Below are 19,610 nucleotides of genomic sequence, written 5' to 3'. Positions count from 1 at the left end.
ACATATTAAAATAATATAGTACCAAAAATTTATGAAATGTAATTTTTAATATTAAAATATATCAACATATACCAAGGGTTTTATAAAATTTCATAGAGTTAATCCCATTATAGAAGGACAAAACAAATATGAATTCTTACTAGTCCGATGGTCATTAAACAAACACAATTTTTTTTTTATTCTATCACTAACAATCTTCACACTAATAATTTCATCTAACCTCCGTCTGAAAACAAACGACCCAAAGAGGTGAGCATTCACGAGTCGCCCAATAGTCCTCCACAAGTGTTCAAAATCAGATAAATCAAGGCCCAACGAATTTGCAACAAATCATTCACAAGCGAAAAGCCATTCTAGTATAGACAAAACTATAGAATTGTCGTAACAACCGAGTCTGTACAATGACATTACTATAATTTTTTCATTTTTGGAGAACATTAATCTACCATTTTAAAACATATAGATCTATAGGAAATAAAAGTGGCATAGTGGCAACATTTCAAAACCTCAAAATGGAAAAAGCAAAAATGAAGGTTCTACATGAATTTTTTTATTGATGAAGCTAATCCTATTTAGTTTATTTTGACACCATACTAGCTGATCTGTTGTTAGTCTCGACATGTTTAGCACTCTTGACACCAATTTCAATTCAACTTGAGCAAATAACGATGATCTATCCATTCTACATTCTTGATCTTTTTGGAATTTCTTTACTATGCAATTTCCACTTCTCAATATCTCCTTGAGCCTCCTCTCCTTCTGTGTGACAACAAAATTAATATATATATATATATATTAATGTCAAACCGTGTAAACCAAAGCAACAAGAAAAGAAAAAAAAAAAAGAATTTTCAAGTTATTGAGAAAGCAAACCTTTTGAAGACTTGTTTTGACATCCATTAGAAGCTCAAAACATGAAGGGTCTTGAAGACCCTTCAAACTCGTATTTGCCTCATCTTTATCAGCACGAACAAATTCCCAAAAAGCACGCATCGATTCATCAATAATTTCCGTCATCATTGCAATTGAAACCGCATTTTCTTCCTCAACTCTTCCATCATTCTTATCCTTCGAACAACTGTCTACAAATACAATGATGCTTTATTTAACAACTCCGAAGAGCTTAATTTTGTTGCATAACATAACACATTAGAGCAAAATGTGAGGATGTCACCAATTTATTTACCTTTGACAACCGGAACTTGAAGAAAGGCACGGAGTTCATACCGGTCCTTGGTGTAGTTTTGAACTCTAGGTCGTCCTTGGTATGGCTCGTTCTCTACAAATCTTTGCACAAGCACTTGAAATTGTTGAAATTCACCAGCTACTTGATTATATGGACCATGAACTTCAAAATCATTTTCCGAAAACTCTCTTGCTTTCCCATATTGCCAATGGAGGATTTCCCATGAAAGGCAAACTTGTCCAATGTACACTAATTCCAAGTCTCTATGCAATTCACAAATGGACTTTAGTGTTGGGTCTGCATAGATTCTTCTTAACTTGGATGGCCAAAGGTTTTGGAAAAGAAAAGATGTCATTACTGAAGATTTTTGGCCTGAATTAGCTTGTTGAATTGGATCTTTCAATTGGAGAAAACCTACATATAAAGTGAATCCTGTAAGAATTAGCTTAATAATTTAACAATTGTGATAATTGATAATGAATAGTGAAACTAATTTGATCACACAATTGATAAGTAACTAATTTTATTGTCAAAAAATAATAATAATTTTTTTAAAAAAAAATCTTGTATTATTACTATGAATTACTTGAATGGAAGCAAACATAGAAATGCAGCTCACACTCACTGAAATTTAAGTCAATAATGATAAATCGATGATATATTTTTCTACTAAAATGTCATAATAAATGTGAAAAATACATACTCCATCCTTTTTTTCCTGTGGGAAGTTACAGGAATTTATGGATAACAATAACTGGACTAAATTTAATACTTTAGAAGAGGACGTTAATAAAGATTTGAGTATAATAGTGAAGATGAGAGAATGGTTATCCCAAAATTTTTAGAAATTAAAAGTTGAACTATTTTGAAAATTAAATTTTGTATTTTTTTTATTTTATGTGTTTTCACCGAGTTTTTTTTTTAAAAAATATTTTAAACAATTGTTTTTTAGTTTTTAGATATACCAAATATAAATATACTTATAAAATATAATATTAGTGAAAAAATATTTTTAAAATTCACTAAAGATTAAAAATACAAAAAAAAATGATATTTGTATATTTTTGTATTCTTGTGTATTTATTGATTTTTTTAAATATTTTTTTTATAAATATTTAAGTTTTAGGTACATCTAGATTAAGTGTATCTAAAAGATAAAAAAATAGTTAAAATATTAAAAAAATTACTAAAAATAAAAAATAAAAAAAAAAACAAAAAGAAAAGAAAAATCTCATATAGAAAAGTCAATCAAAACCAAGGTGTAAATTCAACAAAAGATTTTATGCAATTGTTAAAAATGTGCTAAAATATATATGGACCACAGGAGTGATTGAAGTTGGTAAAACTCTTTCCCAATGTACTCATGATGTGATTGATTGAGCCAACTGAAAAGAAAAATAAGTCGGGTTTGAAATGATCTAAATAAATATATTTTTAATTTTTTATAAAAAAATATTTAAAAAAATAGAGAGATGATATGATTTAAAAAGATAAAAAATATACTTATATAGCACAGTCTAAACAAACTTGATGAATAATTATTCTTTACCATCTATAATCTTAAAAATTTGTTGGTGGGGAGAGTTAAATTTAAGACCTGCCTCATTCACCAAGGCAAAAGCCACAAACCCTTGGGGCTCAATTAGAGGTAAGTTAGAAAACATTAAAACACTATTGACACCAACCTCTACCCCTAGATGTTGTTTAGTCGTATAATAATGTTTCAAGATTTTAATATTTTGAAATTATTATCACTTAATAATATGATTGAAAATATATTTAGAATAAGGAACATGAATTTATAAATAGAATATTCCTATTATGTAAGGTAGATGTCATAATTTAAGACGGATCAGCATTATTCATGGACATAGAGCTACTGGGATGTTGGCGGTGTAAAGAGGATTCAGACCCACCATGCAATGTAATGCTCTTAAAGATCTCTTTGATTAAAATTTTAAAAAATAATAATAGATAAAATAAAACAAAAACTTCAACATCTTGAGATTAGACAGCCATCGTCTATTTCACTAAAGAGAAAAATCTGAACAACCTTGGAAAGTCAAGAGATTGGATTGGTGAGTATGCACATTGATTTTATTTATTTATTTATTATTTAATAATTCATTAAATTGATTATTATACTGAGAAGTTCTAAACAAAGGACATATGGAACTCTGCTAATCTCTTTTTGACTAGCATGTTTGTTTCAGGTCCAGAAACTGGTCCATTTCCATATGCCAACGAAAAAATCAGTGTGAGGGTTATTACTGTACAGTTTGTACAACAGTAACTGTTATGCAGCTTATTAAATTTATTTTAGACTTTATTTTTATCATTTGAATCGTTTTATTTTTAAAGAACATCAAGTAGAATATACCTATAAAAAGAGTTATGTTAGGGACCTCAAATAAATTACTAATTTTTTTACCAAATCTATTACATGGGTGTGGGACCTACACACATGTGATTTGTGTGAGTCCCACACCCACATGAGAAGTTTAGTAAAAAATTTAGTAATTTATTTGAGATCTATAGTATTTTCTCTGTAAAAAATCAAGTTGATCGGATATCGATAGACCATTCATCAACTCGAATTTGTATGTATAAAAAATAAATATATAAGTATTAAATTGAATATAAATGTAAGTTGATGAAGGGTATATCGATATCTGATCAGCTCTATTTTTTACAAATATGTTCTAATCGATATTCTTTAAAAATTAAATGATTCAAATAATGAAAATAAAATCTAAAATAATTAAGCCGCACAACTGTCACTACCGTGCAACTTCCAACAATCAAGACACAATTCATTCTTCACCAAATTCTTCTAAAAATAATTTGCCTTTAGAAAACATAAGGCCTTGTTTGCTACTATTTTTGTTTTTCGTTTTCATTTTTCATAAACTCAAAACCAAAACTTGTATGTTACCTTATTTGGTTTAACTCACTTTTCAAAAAAATTAAGTTTTTTATTTTATCTTTTTTGTATTTAATGAATTTTTTTTAATATTTTATACAATTTATTTATTTATTTTTTAGATATACCTAATTTACATATACTTAAAAAGTCTAATATTTATGAATTAAAAAAAAAATTCACCAAATGCAAAAAATATAAAAATTTAGTACATTTTCATATTTTGTTATATTTAATGATTTTTTAAAAAGATTTTTATACAAATTTTATAAATTTTAAGGTAAATTTCACTTTACCTCTTGTACTTTTGTCCATTTGCGGATTACCCCTCTCATTAAAATTAACTACATAACCACCTTGTTATTTGTAGATTGAAATGCACCATTAAACATTTCGTACAATTTAACAGTTAATGTGAAACATGTGTCCAACATAAGGAGGTTATATGATAATTTTCAAATTTCGAAAGGCAAATGGCACATGGAATAAAACACATGGGTTAAAGTACACTATGCCTTACAAACAAATGACGAAAATATCTGCCGTTTATACACTTAGATTACTTATATACACGAGTATTATAGCATTTTCATTAAATCGTTAATGGGTCTAACGATGCATTTCAGTGCACAAACCATAAGGGGACTATGTGGTTATTTTAAATGTGAGGGGTGATTCGCACATGAGTCAAACCATAAGGGGTAAGTGAAATGTACCCTACTTTTTAAGTATATCAAGATGGAAAAATTACACTTTACACCCCTCAAATTAAAAATTGATACAATGTATCTTCTTCATTTTTTAAAAATTTTCAATCTAACCCTCATGTCTTCATTTTGTTAACAAAACAAACGGAAAAGGTACATCATGTCTCTATTTTTGTTATAAAACAAATGGAAAAGATACATGTATTAATTTTTGGTATGAGAAGGTAAAGTGAAATATAGTGATAGTTGAGAGGGGTAAAGTGTAATTTGCCCTATCAAGATTAAGTGGATCTTATGAAATACAAATTGAAAGCTCATAAAATTGTTTTTGAAAATTCCAAACCATTTATTTTTATTTTCAAAAAATAGAATTTTTATTTTTATTTTTATTTTTATTTTCTCCTCCTTCCCCTATCACTTTTGACCACTAACCACTTGCCACCACTAGTAACTGTCAATTAGCTATTGGATATCTATCACCCCATGTGAGCATGATCTCTTCTCCATATGCTCCATGTAAAGCCAGCGCAGCAAAACAGCTGGCTATGTGCAAGGCTAGCCAGCTCTCCACCATTCTCAGTGTATAAATAGAGGAAGAGAGAGCAAAGGGAGATGTGAGATAGAGCAAACCAAAAAGGGTGAGAGATGTGAGGCGAAGAGACCGTCTCTCTCGGTGTGAGAGAGGGAGACGAGTGAGTGAGTGAGGATGGTGTGAGCTCTTCCTCTATTGTAATCTTTCTATAATATCTCCATTGTTATAGGGATAACCGGCTACTCTCCCGTAGACGTAGGCATTAAAGCCGAACCACGTTAAATATGGTGTCTCCTTGAATGTGGGTGTGTTTTTCTGCATGGTATAATTTCTGGAAGGTCTTGGGCAAGATCCTCGATCCTCAACAAGTGGTATCAGAGCCTCGTCGATCGTTTTTGGAACAAAAACAGTGTGTTGTTCGAAACTGCCCAGAAATCAAGTTGCTCAAAATCAGGTTTTGAGCATACCAGGAGCAAGGTCTCGACGAGAGGAGTCCAAAAATGCAAAGCACAGGCCCAAAAGACACAGGACGCGCCCTCACGCGCCTACTGACGATGGCGCGTGAGTCTTAGTCTCAGCATGCGCCACCACCGCGCCGTGTACTCAGCTAGCGCGTCTGCCTACTCGCGTACACTCGCCACACGCGCGGCAGAGGAGAAAGACGATACACGTGGTGCCACGTGGCACCACGTCAGCGGGGGGCGGCCACGTGTCTGCCACGTCTACAGACCAGTCATTGCCACGTCGTTGCACGAAGGAGTAATCTAGTGCTTCGTGGCTAAGGTGCAGCCGCATGAGTAGTGATCCCGTGCTACGCGGCTAAGGTGTAGTTGCAGATTTGAGGTGTCCAAAATGTTTTGGCTTGATCTAAGTCATTCAGAGTCCGTTTCTGACGATCCAATAGTGCTTTCCTACTATTTGGAGTATTCCGAACACATCCGTACGGTCGGATTTTAGAATCAAAATTTCTGTAAAATGAAAGAAGATCAAAGTGGCAGACGGCATCAGGTGCAGTGGATGGAATATTCTATTAGAATACGGAATATTTCTAGAACTTCTAAAAATTGCAATTTGGCCCCAGAATTTTCAAAAAATTGTGGTGTGGCCCAACTTTCAGGGATATTTTTCAGTGAGGCCCCCGAAAGTGCAAGAAAGGTTGGCCCTAGCTAAACATATTATTCCGGACGCAACCGTAAGGTCAGAATAGTGAAATTCTGAACGGTTTTTAAATTTTGTCAAAACATGGGAGTTTGTTATCTTTGATAGCCGTAGGAAGGTTGTCGGATATTGTGGAATGCTGCGGATTCACTGAAGAGGTTAGAATAGGCAGATTTCTGATCAGATTGGATAACCAGATACAGATCGAGATAGATCATTGGAGACCAAAGGAGATCAGGCTTGATCAAATGGCAAATTAAGAGAGATCAGGATTGGTTAGGGGCGATCAGAGGATTGCAGAGATAATTATCTCCGAAGTTCATCGGAAGATCTGGTTTAATCAGAAGAGAAGACCATTCATCGACGGATAGATGATTTGGTAACCAGTACAGACTGAGGGAAATACTGTGGCTGTTGGAGCTACTGTATATGAGTAGGTATTGATAGTATGTGGACGTGTAAAACAATAGTTGTAGAGGAGCATACTAAGTGCAGAAGCACAAATGCAGACATACAACAGTGCAATGGTACGCTAGAGTGTCGTACAGAGGCGCGAGAAGAGTGTGTAGCAACGGGTTGTTGATAATTCATAGGAACTTCCAAACAGAGAAATTAAGACAGATAAAACGCAAGAGTGCGCGCCAAGGAGTGGCAAGTCTTTTTCTCTGTGGTGGTTTTTTTAGTTCCATGGTAGCAGAGGACAGAGTTGATACGGATCTCTCGAGCGAGCTCGACGCAGGGAGACCAGAAGCCATGGGTACGAGCACTACGCAAGGAATTGCATAGCTGACGATGCTTTGACAAATGGAGCTATTGTCAACCATCAATCTACTGGACAGCAAATCAGGGATTGCAAAAGCACAGGCAATGACGGTATGTGGAAACGCTAAGAGGTTGTTCAGAAGTGCAGAGGGCAAAGGCTGATAGTTAAGAAGGAAGAGCTTCGAGCAAAGAAAATCGAGGATGATGATGGGATAAACGATGAGTTTTCTATTGTTCCATTGACTGGTCCTGCGAGGTAATGCATGACAGTCAAGGGCATCCCAGCAAGGGGTGCAGGACATCCAATCAGGGGGTGTCGGATATCTTGGTTACACAAGTTTAAGCATAACAAGTAAAGGCATCCAAGATAGAAAGTGTGGAAGAGATCTGTGGGAGATAGGAGTAGAGGCTTTCTCTCCAAATCAGAGAGTGGTGTGAGTCGAGTTGAGGATATAGTATTCCTTCCTCCTTTTTGTATCTCTGGTGTATTATTTTTAGCTTCAGGGGTGCAAATGTCTCAATGAAGAGAAGCAGACTATGCTGCAATTTGGACATGACAAGATTAGTAACAGTGTATGCAGTGGATCACCTCACATGGGTTGAGGGGGTGATTTGTTGGATATCTATCACCCCATGTGAGGGTGATCTCTTCTCCATGTGCTCCATGTGAAGCCAATGCAGCAAAACAGCAGGCCATGTGCAAGGCCAGCCAGTTCTCCACCATTCTCAGTGTATAAATAGAGAAAGAGAGAGCAAATGGAGATTTGAGATAGAGCAAACCAAAAAGGGTGAGAGATGTGAGGCGGAGAGACCGTCTCTCTAGGTGTGAGAGAGGGAGACGGGCGAGTGAGTGAGTGAGGATGGTGTGAGCTACTCCTCTATTGTAATCTTTCTATAATATCTCCATTGTTATAGGGATAACCGGTTACTCTCCCGTGGACATAGGTATTGAGGCCGAATCACGTTAAATATGGTGTCTCTTTGAGTGTGAGTGTATTTTTCTGCTTGGTATAATTTTTGAAAGGTGGACATAGGCATTGAGGCCGAATCACGTTAAATATGGTGTCTCTTTGAGTGTGAGTGTATTTTTCTGCTTGGTATAATTTTTGAAAGGTCTCAGACGGGATCCCTGATTCCCAACATTAGCCACTATCAACTTTTCGACAATTGTACAGAGATCTCCGAGCATCTTTGGGCTGGCTAGGTCAATAGGATAGTCAAACCTGTGACTTCCGGAGACTCATAGGCCACCTCTTGATCTCCAGCAACACCGTGACTACCAACTCCGGTGGCCACTTGTTTGTATCGTTGTTATTTATTTATTATTATTATTTTTATACTCAACACTATTTTAAAAAGTTGTTTTGTTTATGAAATTACCAAGAAAAAAAAAAAGAAAAACCAAACAGAATTTTCGAAAAATCAAAATCAAAACTACAAGAAAGAAAGACGAAGAGGGAGTTAGGAAACTCACTGATAGCATGCATGGTTTGGTAATTCAAGACATCCAATTTTCGCATTTTCTCTGCATAGCTCTTGTACACCTTCTGAATCTCTTCCACACGATCTTTATGCTCCAATTTCGCATCAATTTTCAGTGGCTTCAAATCGTCCATTTTCAGAGTCTCCGATTCCTCCAAGATTGTGGGAAGCCCTTTAGTCCTCCCAGTTTTAATCTCCGATTTCATCTGCTCAACCAAGTCCCGATATTTCAACAGAATATCAGAATCATCTTCATCTTCAAAATCCGAATCCAATGACTTCTTCTGGGAGTTTTGTTCTTTAGATTTTCCTAATTTATCTATTTTTTCTGTCTCTGGGCTCTGTAAATTTTCATTTCTTTGTTTGGTCTCAACTCTTTCTAATTCTGTTGTGTACAAACTATTACCCAAGTGACTCGAAAATTGCAAAATGGGCTCGAAATCTATGTACTCATCATCGCTATCTTCTGATTCATCTCTTCTAATAGTAACTGCTTTCCTATCAAATAAACTCGACTCATCGATGCTAATTTGTTTTGAATTTGATTTTTTCTTAATAAATTCTAGTTGTTTGAGTCCTTCATCCACACGAGTGTCGGAGCAAAATTCATTATCAACTGAATCAACTTTGTGATTGATAATTGACACTCCTTCACTTGAACTACTAGACTCAGGCTCTGATTCCAAAGGTGAGAAATGACTCTTATCTAATTGATTCTGATCAAACTTCTCAATAGAGTCCTCTGTTTTTTGAAGAATAGTAGCCTCTGCTTCTGAATTTAATTCCTGAAAATCTTCATCAGCAGAGACTGATCTGATCATTTGATCTTTACCTATGAAACAATCATTTGAACCCACCAAAATTTCTTGGTCTTTTTCTACATGGAGTTCTTGAGATTTTTTCACAGGAGAGAACAGAGCATCTTGTTTTGGTTTATTGGCAATTGGGGCATCCAAAAACATCTCTTGAATTGTAAACCTCATAGTTTCAGGCTCCTCCATGAATCCACTGATATCTTTTCCGGAGAAAACCTCATACTTGCTCGTGTTCGGAATCGGTGAAGTTTCCTGGAAAACAGAGACCTCTGTTTCTCCATTTCTTGTGTAATAATTCTGAAAGCGAAACTCAAAAAAGCCATCAGAATTCTGTGTCTTTGCAGACCCATCAGTCTCCAAAAACATGGAACTACCAGAAACAGTTTGATCTTCAGGCTGAGAATGATCAACTATACAATTGTAATCATTCTTCAAAGAATTGTCATCCTCTTTAAATCTGCAAAAACAGAAAGTGAGAATTAATACCAATCTATTGAAGAAAAGTTTAGAAAATCAACTAACTAGAAAAGATAATTATTCTATTAAGCAATACCTGAATATGTATCTGAGTATAGACCCAAAAAGACAAAACAAGCACTTGTAGGCCAAAACCCAGAAAGAGTTAGCAAGCCTAAACATTGTTCTATACAAAATCAAAGTGTGTTTTGAGCAGTGCCAAAGATAACAAATTTTGGGTACCTCAAATACCCATTAAAAACAATAAACCCATATGCGTATTTCTCATTTCTTTGTAAGCAAAGTTGGAGAAACAGTGAGTGAGATAGTGAAGTTGTGTCAAAGGGACATCCATTTGTAGACACTGAAATTTGTGGAGAAAATGGAGTCAGCAGAGGAGACAGAAGAGAATGGACATGTTGGCGTAGAATATGGGGTCGAAGATGCTTTCAAGAGAAATTATGAAAGAGAGAAAGACGTGTGAGCAGTAAAATGGGGGGGGGGGGGGGGGTGGTGTACTGTTGATTGTGTAATTCATCGAGAGAGAAAGAGAGAGACTTAGGTGATGTTTGGTAAACATTTTGGATTAAAAAATCAGAAAGGATAAAAAAAAAAATCAAAAAAATCACAAAAGGACAAAATAAGCAAAAAGACAAAAAAAAAAATACCATTCCAAAGTCAAAAAGTTAAAAAAGACAAACAAGAATACCAAACGACTAAAAAAATCTTAGGCTAAAAAAGTCAAAAAAAAATCAAAAAAGTCAAAAAATCAATTAAGAAAGTCATTGCCAAATGAAGGTTTAATTGAGAGAGAGAGAGAGAGATAGATATGCTTTAGATGGGTAATGTTATGGTACACATCTTTGTGGATATATATATGTATTTAAATAGAGGATAAATTATACTTTGTCGTTTTATATTTGATCACTTTTTTTCTTTGGTCTTTAAGGTTTACTTTTTTTTTTTTTGCTTCAATACTTGGTGTTTCAAATTTTTTCTAATTTATTTTTAAAATTAATTTCAGTTAAAAATTAAACAAAAACAACGTATTGATAGTCACTTGGTGTAAAAATATTTTATTATATATAACTTACATCTTTGACATAAACTTAAATTTTAATATAATAATATATTTTTATATTATATGACAATTATTATGACATTTTTTGTTTAATTTTGAATAGAAGTTAGCTTTAAAATAAATTAAAAAATTGAAACATAAAGGGTCAAAGTGAAAAAAAATAAATAAATTTAGGAGCTAAAGTGGAAAAGTAATCAAACATAAAAGGGACAAAGTGTAATTTATTCTTAAATTTATACCATATATAACTTATGAGATTTAATTATTACAAATATCATAATTAAATTCTTAAAATTATTTTATAAATATCACAATATATCATAATTAAAATAAATTATAATAAAAAAAAAACTAAAAAAAATCGTAACAAAGGAATGTACCATGTACACACTCAATAGAATAATTTCATTTTTGTCGGTTGGAGTGTGTGGAGGTCTTTTATTGGTTTCCCACCGTTTACGCGTTTCAAAGTTGGATTGGAACAGAGCCCAGTCCAAGTTTTCCTCAAACAGTTCACTAGCTGTGTTTGGTTCCTTGGGAAAATGCTTTTTCGAAGAATGCTTTTTTTGAGCTTTATTGCTTTGGCCCAATTTCCACCCAAAAGAAAGTATGGAAGTATCTCTGTCATTCTTTGAATGTGGCGTTTGGTACTTATGTAGTTTTTTTTTTTTTTTTTTTTTTTTTTTTTTTTTTTTTGTAGTAAATTATATTCACATTCGCGATTTGAAAAATATATAAGTTTTACAGTTTTAATTATTAAAGTAAAGCTAAATAAATTAAAATTAATACAAATAGTATGAAGACACAAGAATGGATCATCTATAATATATACTTTATCTTTTATATTTTACTTTATGTAACGCCTCGAAATAATTACAATAACTCATTCACCATATTAATAAATGACAACAATGTATAAATATAGTTTTCTGAAATAAGTATCCTTTCATTTCATATGATTCCGTGATACAAAAGGTAATACATACAGTTATACATTCACAAGTTCTAAACCTGAATCTATAGCATGGGCTACGTTTTGTATCATGGAATCATATGAAATGAAAGGGTACTTATTTTAGAAAACTATATTTATACATTGTTGCATTTATTAATATAGTAGATGGGTTATTGTAATTATTTTGGAGTGTTACAACTTGGTATCAGAGCTACTAGGTTTGAATACTTTGGGATCGTAGAATGTGATTTTTACCACAATGGGTTACCTCGTTAATTGTATTAGAAATAACCTGGTATGCTATGCGATAACATGTTTATGTGACTAAATGGGTATGGACTTTAATTTCCAAGATGTTGATTGGGTCTACGAGTTTCTAGAAGTCCTGTTAGAAGAGTACTTGATCACTGATATTTCTAACTGGAACTTTGGCAACGTCGCAGGACAATCATTATCTAGAAAGGAAGTTCGTATGTGTTTATGTGATTATGTGCTTATGTGGAGCGAATTATCTGTTGTCCACTGCATTAGGACGCGAGTGAGTTAGCTTGGACACATTTGTAAATGTGCTAATCTCTTGTGTTGGCTTCGACACAATCTTATAAAGAAGTATTACGAGACTTCTATCACTCCCACTTTACTGTTTATCTTGGAGGTACAAAAATGTATCGTAACTTGAGCCGTCAATTTTGATGGAGGGGCATAAAGAAAGATGTAGCCCAATTTGTGTCAAAATGTCTAACTTGTCAACAAGTCAAGGCGGAACATCAAAGGCCAGCCGGGTTGTTGCAACCGTTACCTATAGCAGAATGGAAACGGGAGCACATTACGATGGACTTTGTTTCGGGTCTCTGTAAAACTCAAAAAGGTAATGACGCTATTTGGGTCGTAGTGGATCGATTGACGAAATCGACACATTTTCTTGCAATGTACATGGATGACTCAGTTGATTATCTAGCAGAATTGTATGTTGAGAGATTGTTCAGCTTCACGGGGTTCCGATGAGTATTGTCTCGAATAGAGATCCTCGCTTCACAGCACGGTTGTGGCAAAGTTTACAAACCGTCATGGGAACTCAATTGACCTTTAGCATTACTTACCATCCTCAAATCGGCGGTTAGTCTGAGTGTATAATTCAAATCTTAGAAAACATGTTGAGGGCCTGTATACTAGACTTCAAAGGGTCATGGGAGAAATATCTACCATTAGCTGAGTTTGCTTATAACAACAGTTTTCAAGCTAGTATTGTGATGACACCTTTTGAGGCTTTGTACGGGCATCCATGTAGATCTCCCGCATGTTGGACTAAAGTAGGAGATTCACCCATGCTTGGCCTAGATTTAGTTCGTGAGATCACAGAAAATATAGCTCTCATTTGGAGGAGGTTAACTATAGCGCAAAGTTGGCAAAATGGCTACGTTGATCGAAGGAGACGACCTTTATCCTTTGGAGTAGGTGACCATGTATTTTTGAAGATATCTACTAGGAAAGATTTGATGAGATTTGGCCAAAGCGGAAAGTTATCACCCAGATTCATCGGTCCCTTTGATATCATTGAGCAAGTAGGAGAAGTTGCTTATCGCCTTTAACTTCACAGTTATCTGGGATACATGACGTGTTCCACATCTCAATGCTCCGTAAATATGAGCTAGATCCTTCTCATATTCTAGACTGAAAGAACTTAGAGGTAGATGAAAATGTTTATTCTGAGGAAAAACCCATATAGATCCTAGACTCCTGGGAACAAGTATTGAGAGGCAAGATGATTTCCTTAGTCAAAGTACTATGGCGCCATCACGAAGTAGAAGCAGTCACTTAGGAAAGAGAAGTGGAAGTCCGAGAGAAATATCCTGAGTTGTTTAAAAATGTGTAATCTTATTGACTTTGTGATGTCAATGTTTAATGAATGTGAATAAACTTTTTGGTGGGTAATATGTGTTGTAATTATAAGAAGTTCACGAGTTTTAGTTATTCATAATTTGAATCATTGTGTTGTGATAATGTTATGATGATTAGAGATATTACAAGAGTAGTAATTGTCTTCTTGGGAATTGTGTGGAGTTGCTTTTGGCAGGGATTATCAAAATTTCGGAGGCGAAACAAGGAGGGTAGGCTGTGACACTTGGGTTTTTCAGGCCGTTCGAGCGACGCTTTTGTCACTCGAGCGTAGATCTTCAGCCCGCATTAGTTGGTAGTTTTGCAGGCGGATCGCTTGAGCGTAGGAGTTGTCGCTCGAGTGTAGAACGTTTGCTTTCAGTAATTTCACTGTAGTTCTGCAAAACTTCTAGATACTCTCATTTTTTGCTTGAGCGTAAGAAATGTTGCTCGAGCGACCCTTTTGAATTTGTGCTGTTTGCTCAAGAGAAGGAAGTTGCGCTTGAGCGGTCAGTCGGGACAGCAGATTTTTAAAAGTCCATCCTCACTCATTTCTTTCCACTTTTCAGACCATTTTTCTCTCTAACTCTATTTTTCTGAAAAACCTAACCCACAAACCCTAGATTTCTCTAACATTAAACCAAGATTCCCTTAAAATCGTCCAAGGAAAGTTGAAAGAAAGTCTAGATCAACACTTCTACCGATTATTTCATTAGATCATCGAAGTTTCGAGTGTGATTCACAACCCTAGCTTTTACATTCGAGGTAGGGTGTCTTTAACTTGCTATATCTTCAATTTGAATTATGTGGTAATTTCATTAGCTATTCACGTTGTCTATACATATATATATGTATATATGTATGTATGTATGCATATGTATGTATAAATTGTGTAAGTGATTTTGGAAAAATGTGGTGATATTCTATGATTATGGATGAAATCATGTTTATTATTGAAGATTATAGATGTGATGATGAGAGTGGACCTCAAATTTGTACATTTGAGAGAAAATCCCCAATTTTACCTAAACCCTAATTTTGAGACTTATTCAATAAAAGGGGTTTTGCTCAATTGGTTTCAAAAACATAAAATTGAATGTATTTACTTAACGTTAAGGGTGGAATGCAAGATTTGAAGCTCTTCACCTATATGACCCTTGGTGATCATGAGAATTGCTTACAAGGCATTTTTCATTATTGATGTGAGAAATGTTTAATGGTTATGAATTGAAGAATTTTCTCATTGTTGACATGTGAACTATTAAATTGTCGCGCATTAAAATCATTTTAGGAGAAAATGAGAATTTATAAATTCATGCATCATATGCATTATTAAATTTCTTTTATAATACAAGGATGATTTAACGGTGGAAAGTTGAAAAGGGGTAAATAGTCTATGAGTCTGGGTAGTGAGTTGGGTGGTTTTGAGTTTTGTCTTGGATTTGGTACCTACGCAAGGAGTCAAAGTGCCCAATTGCCCTGTTTGTGCATATCATCGGACGAATGTGGAAAAATATTTTTGGGTGTCCACGAGCCTGCCGTTTCTGGAGCCAGCAAATGTGAAAAAACATGGTTTTGGGTGTCCACATCCTGGCTATTTATGGAGCCGACAAATGTGGAATGGAAAATGTTTTTGGGTGTCCATCGCACTGCCGTTTCTGGAGCAGGGAAATGTGAGACTATTTTCAGTATAGAAAACTATATATACATATATTTTGACTTTTGGCTCTTACTTGGGATGTCATAGTATGTTTACCACCCGAAGTGAATGTGGAAAGATATGACAAAGTTCATGTATTGCATCTTTTCTTTTATCTACATAGACATTGTACCCATCTTCATTTCTATATTTTTAATTGTTGCATTGCATGATCATAAGTTCTTCAATTGGCTATATAACTTATTAAATTCATCACCTACTGAGCTTATGCTCACCCCAAGCTAAAAATTTCAGGAAATGAAGACGATGCACCCACTAAATGATGGCACTTCATAAGAAAGGACTCTTGGAGCTCAATGACATATTTGTTGAAGATTTGTTGGGTTTTGGTTGTTATGATTGTAGTTAAAGGTTGACTTATTTGCAAGTGTGAAAAGAGCATATTTTGGAAGGAGATTCCCTTTGAACTTGATTTTTTTGTATATGTTCTTGTCTATTGAACTGTTTTGCTTATCGGGAATGTAAGGAAACAATATTGTAATTTTTGGAAAATAGTTCAATGGAAAAGAATGCTATGATCTTGTTACTATGTTTATTCTTTATTTTTATGCATTGTGTGTTGGTAAAGCTTCGGAGAATGGGATTTGGAATGGTTCTTTCCAGGGCATTACAGAAACCCTCCGAGGAAAGATCTCTAGTGGGAAGGTAGAGAAGGGCGTGAACGTGTATTCTGACTTGAGTGTTAGATACCTTGACTGTCTTTTCGTGCCGGAGTCTTGTAGAGAGGAGGTACTTCGAGAGTTTCACTATTCATGTCTTACGGTACATCTGGAAGGCACAAAGATATATCACGACCTTAGTCGTCAGTTTTGGTAGAAGGGGATGAAGAAGGACGTAGCCATGTTTGTATCGAGGTGTCTTACTTGTCAACAAGTGAAGGCTAACCATCAGAGGTTAGCGGGTTTGTTGCAACGCTTGCCTATAGCCGAGTGGAAGTGGGAACATGTCATGATCGATTTTGTTGTGGGTCTTCCGAGGACTCAACGGGGTAATGATGCCATTTGGGTGATAGTTGATCGGTTAACTAAGTTAGTGCGCTTTGTACCTTCGCGTACGAGTGACTCGGTAGATTTTCTTGTTGACCTTTATGTTAGGGACATTGTTCGACTTCATGGGGTCCTTGTGACTATTGTTTTGGATAGAGATCCGTGTTTTACGGCTCAGTTGTGGCAGAGCCTACAGAATGCTTTAGGCACTATATTGACTTTTAGTACCGCCTATCATCCTCAAACTGACGGGCAGTCGGAGCGTACCATTTAGATCCTAGAGGATATGCTTCGGAGTTGTATTCTTGACTTTAAGGGGTCGTGGAATAGGCACTTGCCTCTAATGGAGTGGAGTTTAACTACAACAATAGTTTCCAGTCGAGTATAGGCATGGCACCGATTGAGGTCTTGTATGGCCAGCCTTGTAGATCTCCTGTGTGTTGGGCCGAGGTGGGTGATGCACCCATGATAGGTCCAGAGTTGGTTCGGGAAACAACAGAGAAGGTTGCGCTTATTTGTAAAAGGTTGGTTATGGCTTAGAGTCATTAGAAGAGCTATGCCGACCGTAGGAAGAGACCGTTATCATTTGAGGTAGGAGATCACATCTTCTTGAAAATATCATCTAGACGGGATTTGATGAGGTTTAGGAAGAGCGGGAAGTTGTCTCTTAGATTTGTTGGGCCTTTGAGATTCTAGGGCAGATTGGGGAGGTAGCTTATTGTTTGGCATTGCTGTCACAGCTTTCTAGGGTTCATGACGTGTTTTATATTTGTATGCTTCGGAAGTATGAGCCGGATCCATCACACGTGTTGGATTGGATAGAATTAGAGGTAGATGAGGATGCCTCGTATGAGGAGAAACCATTTAGAGTTTTAGATACTCGAGACCAATTCTTGCGTAGGAAGACAATTCCTTTGGTAAAGGTGTTATGGAGACACCACGGGGTTAAGGAAGCAACTTGGGAGCGTGAGTTGGAAGTCTGTGAGAAGTATCCGGACCTATTTGATGATGTTTGAGCATGTATTGAAAATTTTGTTATGTTAATGTAATATAAACATTGTATATATTTTGGAAATGTGAATTATATATTCAACATTGAGAATTTGTTTATCATTGTAATGAGAATGAATGACCAGTGGAGGGGTCATGGTTATGAGTTCAATTTGTTATCATTGTTGTAACTAGTAACGTTACTGATTTTAAATTTTGGGGACGAAATTCCTTAAGGAGGGAGGTTATAGCGATTCTGGTTTAAACCTGACCCATTTGATGTTTTGGATCTGAGTTTTATTGTCTTATATGGATGTCCATGTCTTGTTCCTCCTTATTTCTCATTGAGTTTCGTTATTAGAGTGCTTTGGTTGCATTTAGAACAGGTTGATAGCTTGTGTTTCAAAATGTTATTGCCTAGGTTTTGGCTTCTTCGCTTGAGCGACACTTCTTGTGCTCGAGCGGTCTTTGTAGACTCTCAGTACTTTTGTAGGTCTGCAAAACTATTGGTAGGTAGCATTCTTCGCTCGAGCAATCATTCTTGCGTTCGAGCGGTACTTCTTGAACTCGAGAGATGGTCATCTGTCTGTAAAACTTTTGAGAGTTGGTATTCTTCACTTGAGCGGTCACTTTGTGCGCTCGAGCTGTCTCACTTATTGTGTCTGATCCCTTAAGTGACATTTCTTGCTCTCGAGTAGCTTGCACATATGTCAGTTCGTAAAAATCATTTTTTGAGTCACTTTTTCATTTCTCTCTCTCTAAACATTTCAAAACCCAGGTTGGGACCCTCTCTCTCTCTCTAAAACTCACATTCTCTCTACAAATACACTTGGATCCGTTAGCTTCTCTACCTTTGTTCCTTTAATAAAAAGGTAGAGCACTCCGAGAGCTCTTTTTTGATCGGAACAAAGTTGGATTTTGGTGTTGTTGAAGTTTATTCACTCTTTCTCTTGCTTTCTAGCTTCAAGTAGGGATTTGCTGCACTTTCTTATGATTTTTAACTTAGTTATTTGCTATTTGTAAAAACAATATTATGATTTGGAGATTTTGGACAAATCTAGGGTTTTTGATTAAAAATTAAAAGAGGAGTTTTCAAATGGATTCTTGGAAATGGTTATGGGATTGTAAATGAAGCTAAGTTGTGATATAATGATGTATTTTATCCTTGGGATTGATTTATAAATAAAAGAGGATTTTGCCCTAAAGATTTCAAATGTTGATTTTGAAAAGACTATGGAATTGATGTTGGATTTGTGAAATTGGATTGACATTGATGAGGATGACGGAGTTGGATATGTATTATCACTCTCATCTTGAGAATTTGGAAAGTATAATCTTATTGGAAATTTATTTAATTGTTTAGAGATATCTGTTTTGGGCTATCGGTGGAGGATAGCTATGATTGTTGTGGAAATTGCATGAGAACTAGGAGAATTGAAACTATTTTCTCATCCATTTACATTGGGCATTGTTGCATATTTAACACATTGAAAATGGTTATCGTTTTGAGAAAAATGGGTGAATACCTTGGTGAATCTGGGTAAGAGTGTAGTTGTGGTATTATGTTGGCCTGAGTGTCCTTTGTGAAAGTCCAGAAACCCGCGCGGTTAGATGTCGAGCCTTTCGGTTAATACCGGTAAAATGACAAATTGGTAGTGCTTGTATACTTACAAACACGTCATAGAGATTTCTAGTGTTGTATTCACTGTCCTGTTTTCTTTTGTAAATGAAATGATTTTATGAATTGGGATATAAACCTGACATTGCATGGTTTTTGGAAAAAGATATAAAATGTTTTCGGCATGAGTATTGCATATGCATTCACCTTATATCTTTGTTAAGATTCATAAACTGTGTTAGAGTATTTCTAGTGGGTTTTAGCTCACCCAATGTAGGAAAATCATTTTCAAGTGCTGATGATATGCCTTCACCAAGGCAATAGCTTGGGAAGACTTGGAGCAAGAGCTTCATTTTTGTTTATT

General features: G+C 35.3%; 1 protein-coding gene across 1 annotated transcript; it reads right to left on the bottom strand.

The window, feature by feature from the left end:
- Positions 1-333: 333 nt before the first annotated feature.
- On the bottom strand, positions 334-10,886 carry LOC114288178 (uncharacterized). Its single transcript, XM_028231663.2, has 5 exons — positions 10,119-10,886; positions 8,743-10,022; positions 1,187-1,600; positions 874-1,082; positions 334-759 (listed from the first exon to the last, which is right to left on the bottom strand). The coding sequence occupies exons 1-5, from the start codon at positions 10,202-10,204 to the stop codon at positions 508-510; spliced, it is 2,241 nt and encodes a 746-aa protein (XP_028087464.2). The 5' UTR covers positions 10,205-10,886; the 3' UTR covers positions 334-507.
- Positions 10,887-19,610: the final 8,724 nt, after the last annotated feature.

This window comes from Camellia sinensis, chromosome 11 (genome assembly GCF_055761805.1).
Source record: "Camellia sinensis isolate YWXY chromosome 11, ASM5576180v1, whole genome shotgun sequence".
In the NCBI taxonomy this organism is placed as follows: Eukaryota; Viridiplantae; Streptophyta; class Magnoliopsida; order Ericales; family Theaceae; genus Camellia; species Camellia sinensis.
This window is presented reverse-complemented; position numbering and strand designations above follow the sequence as displayed.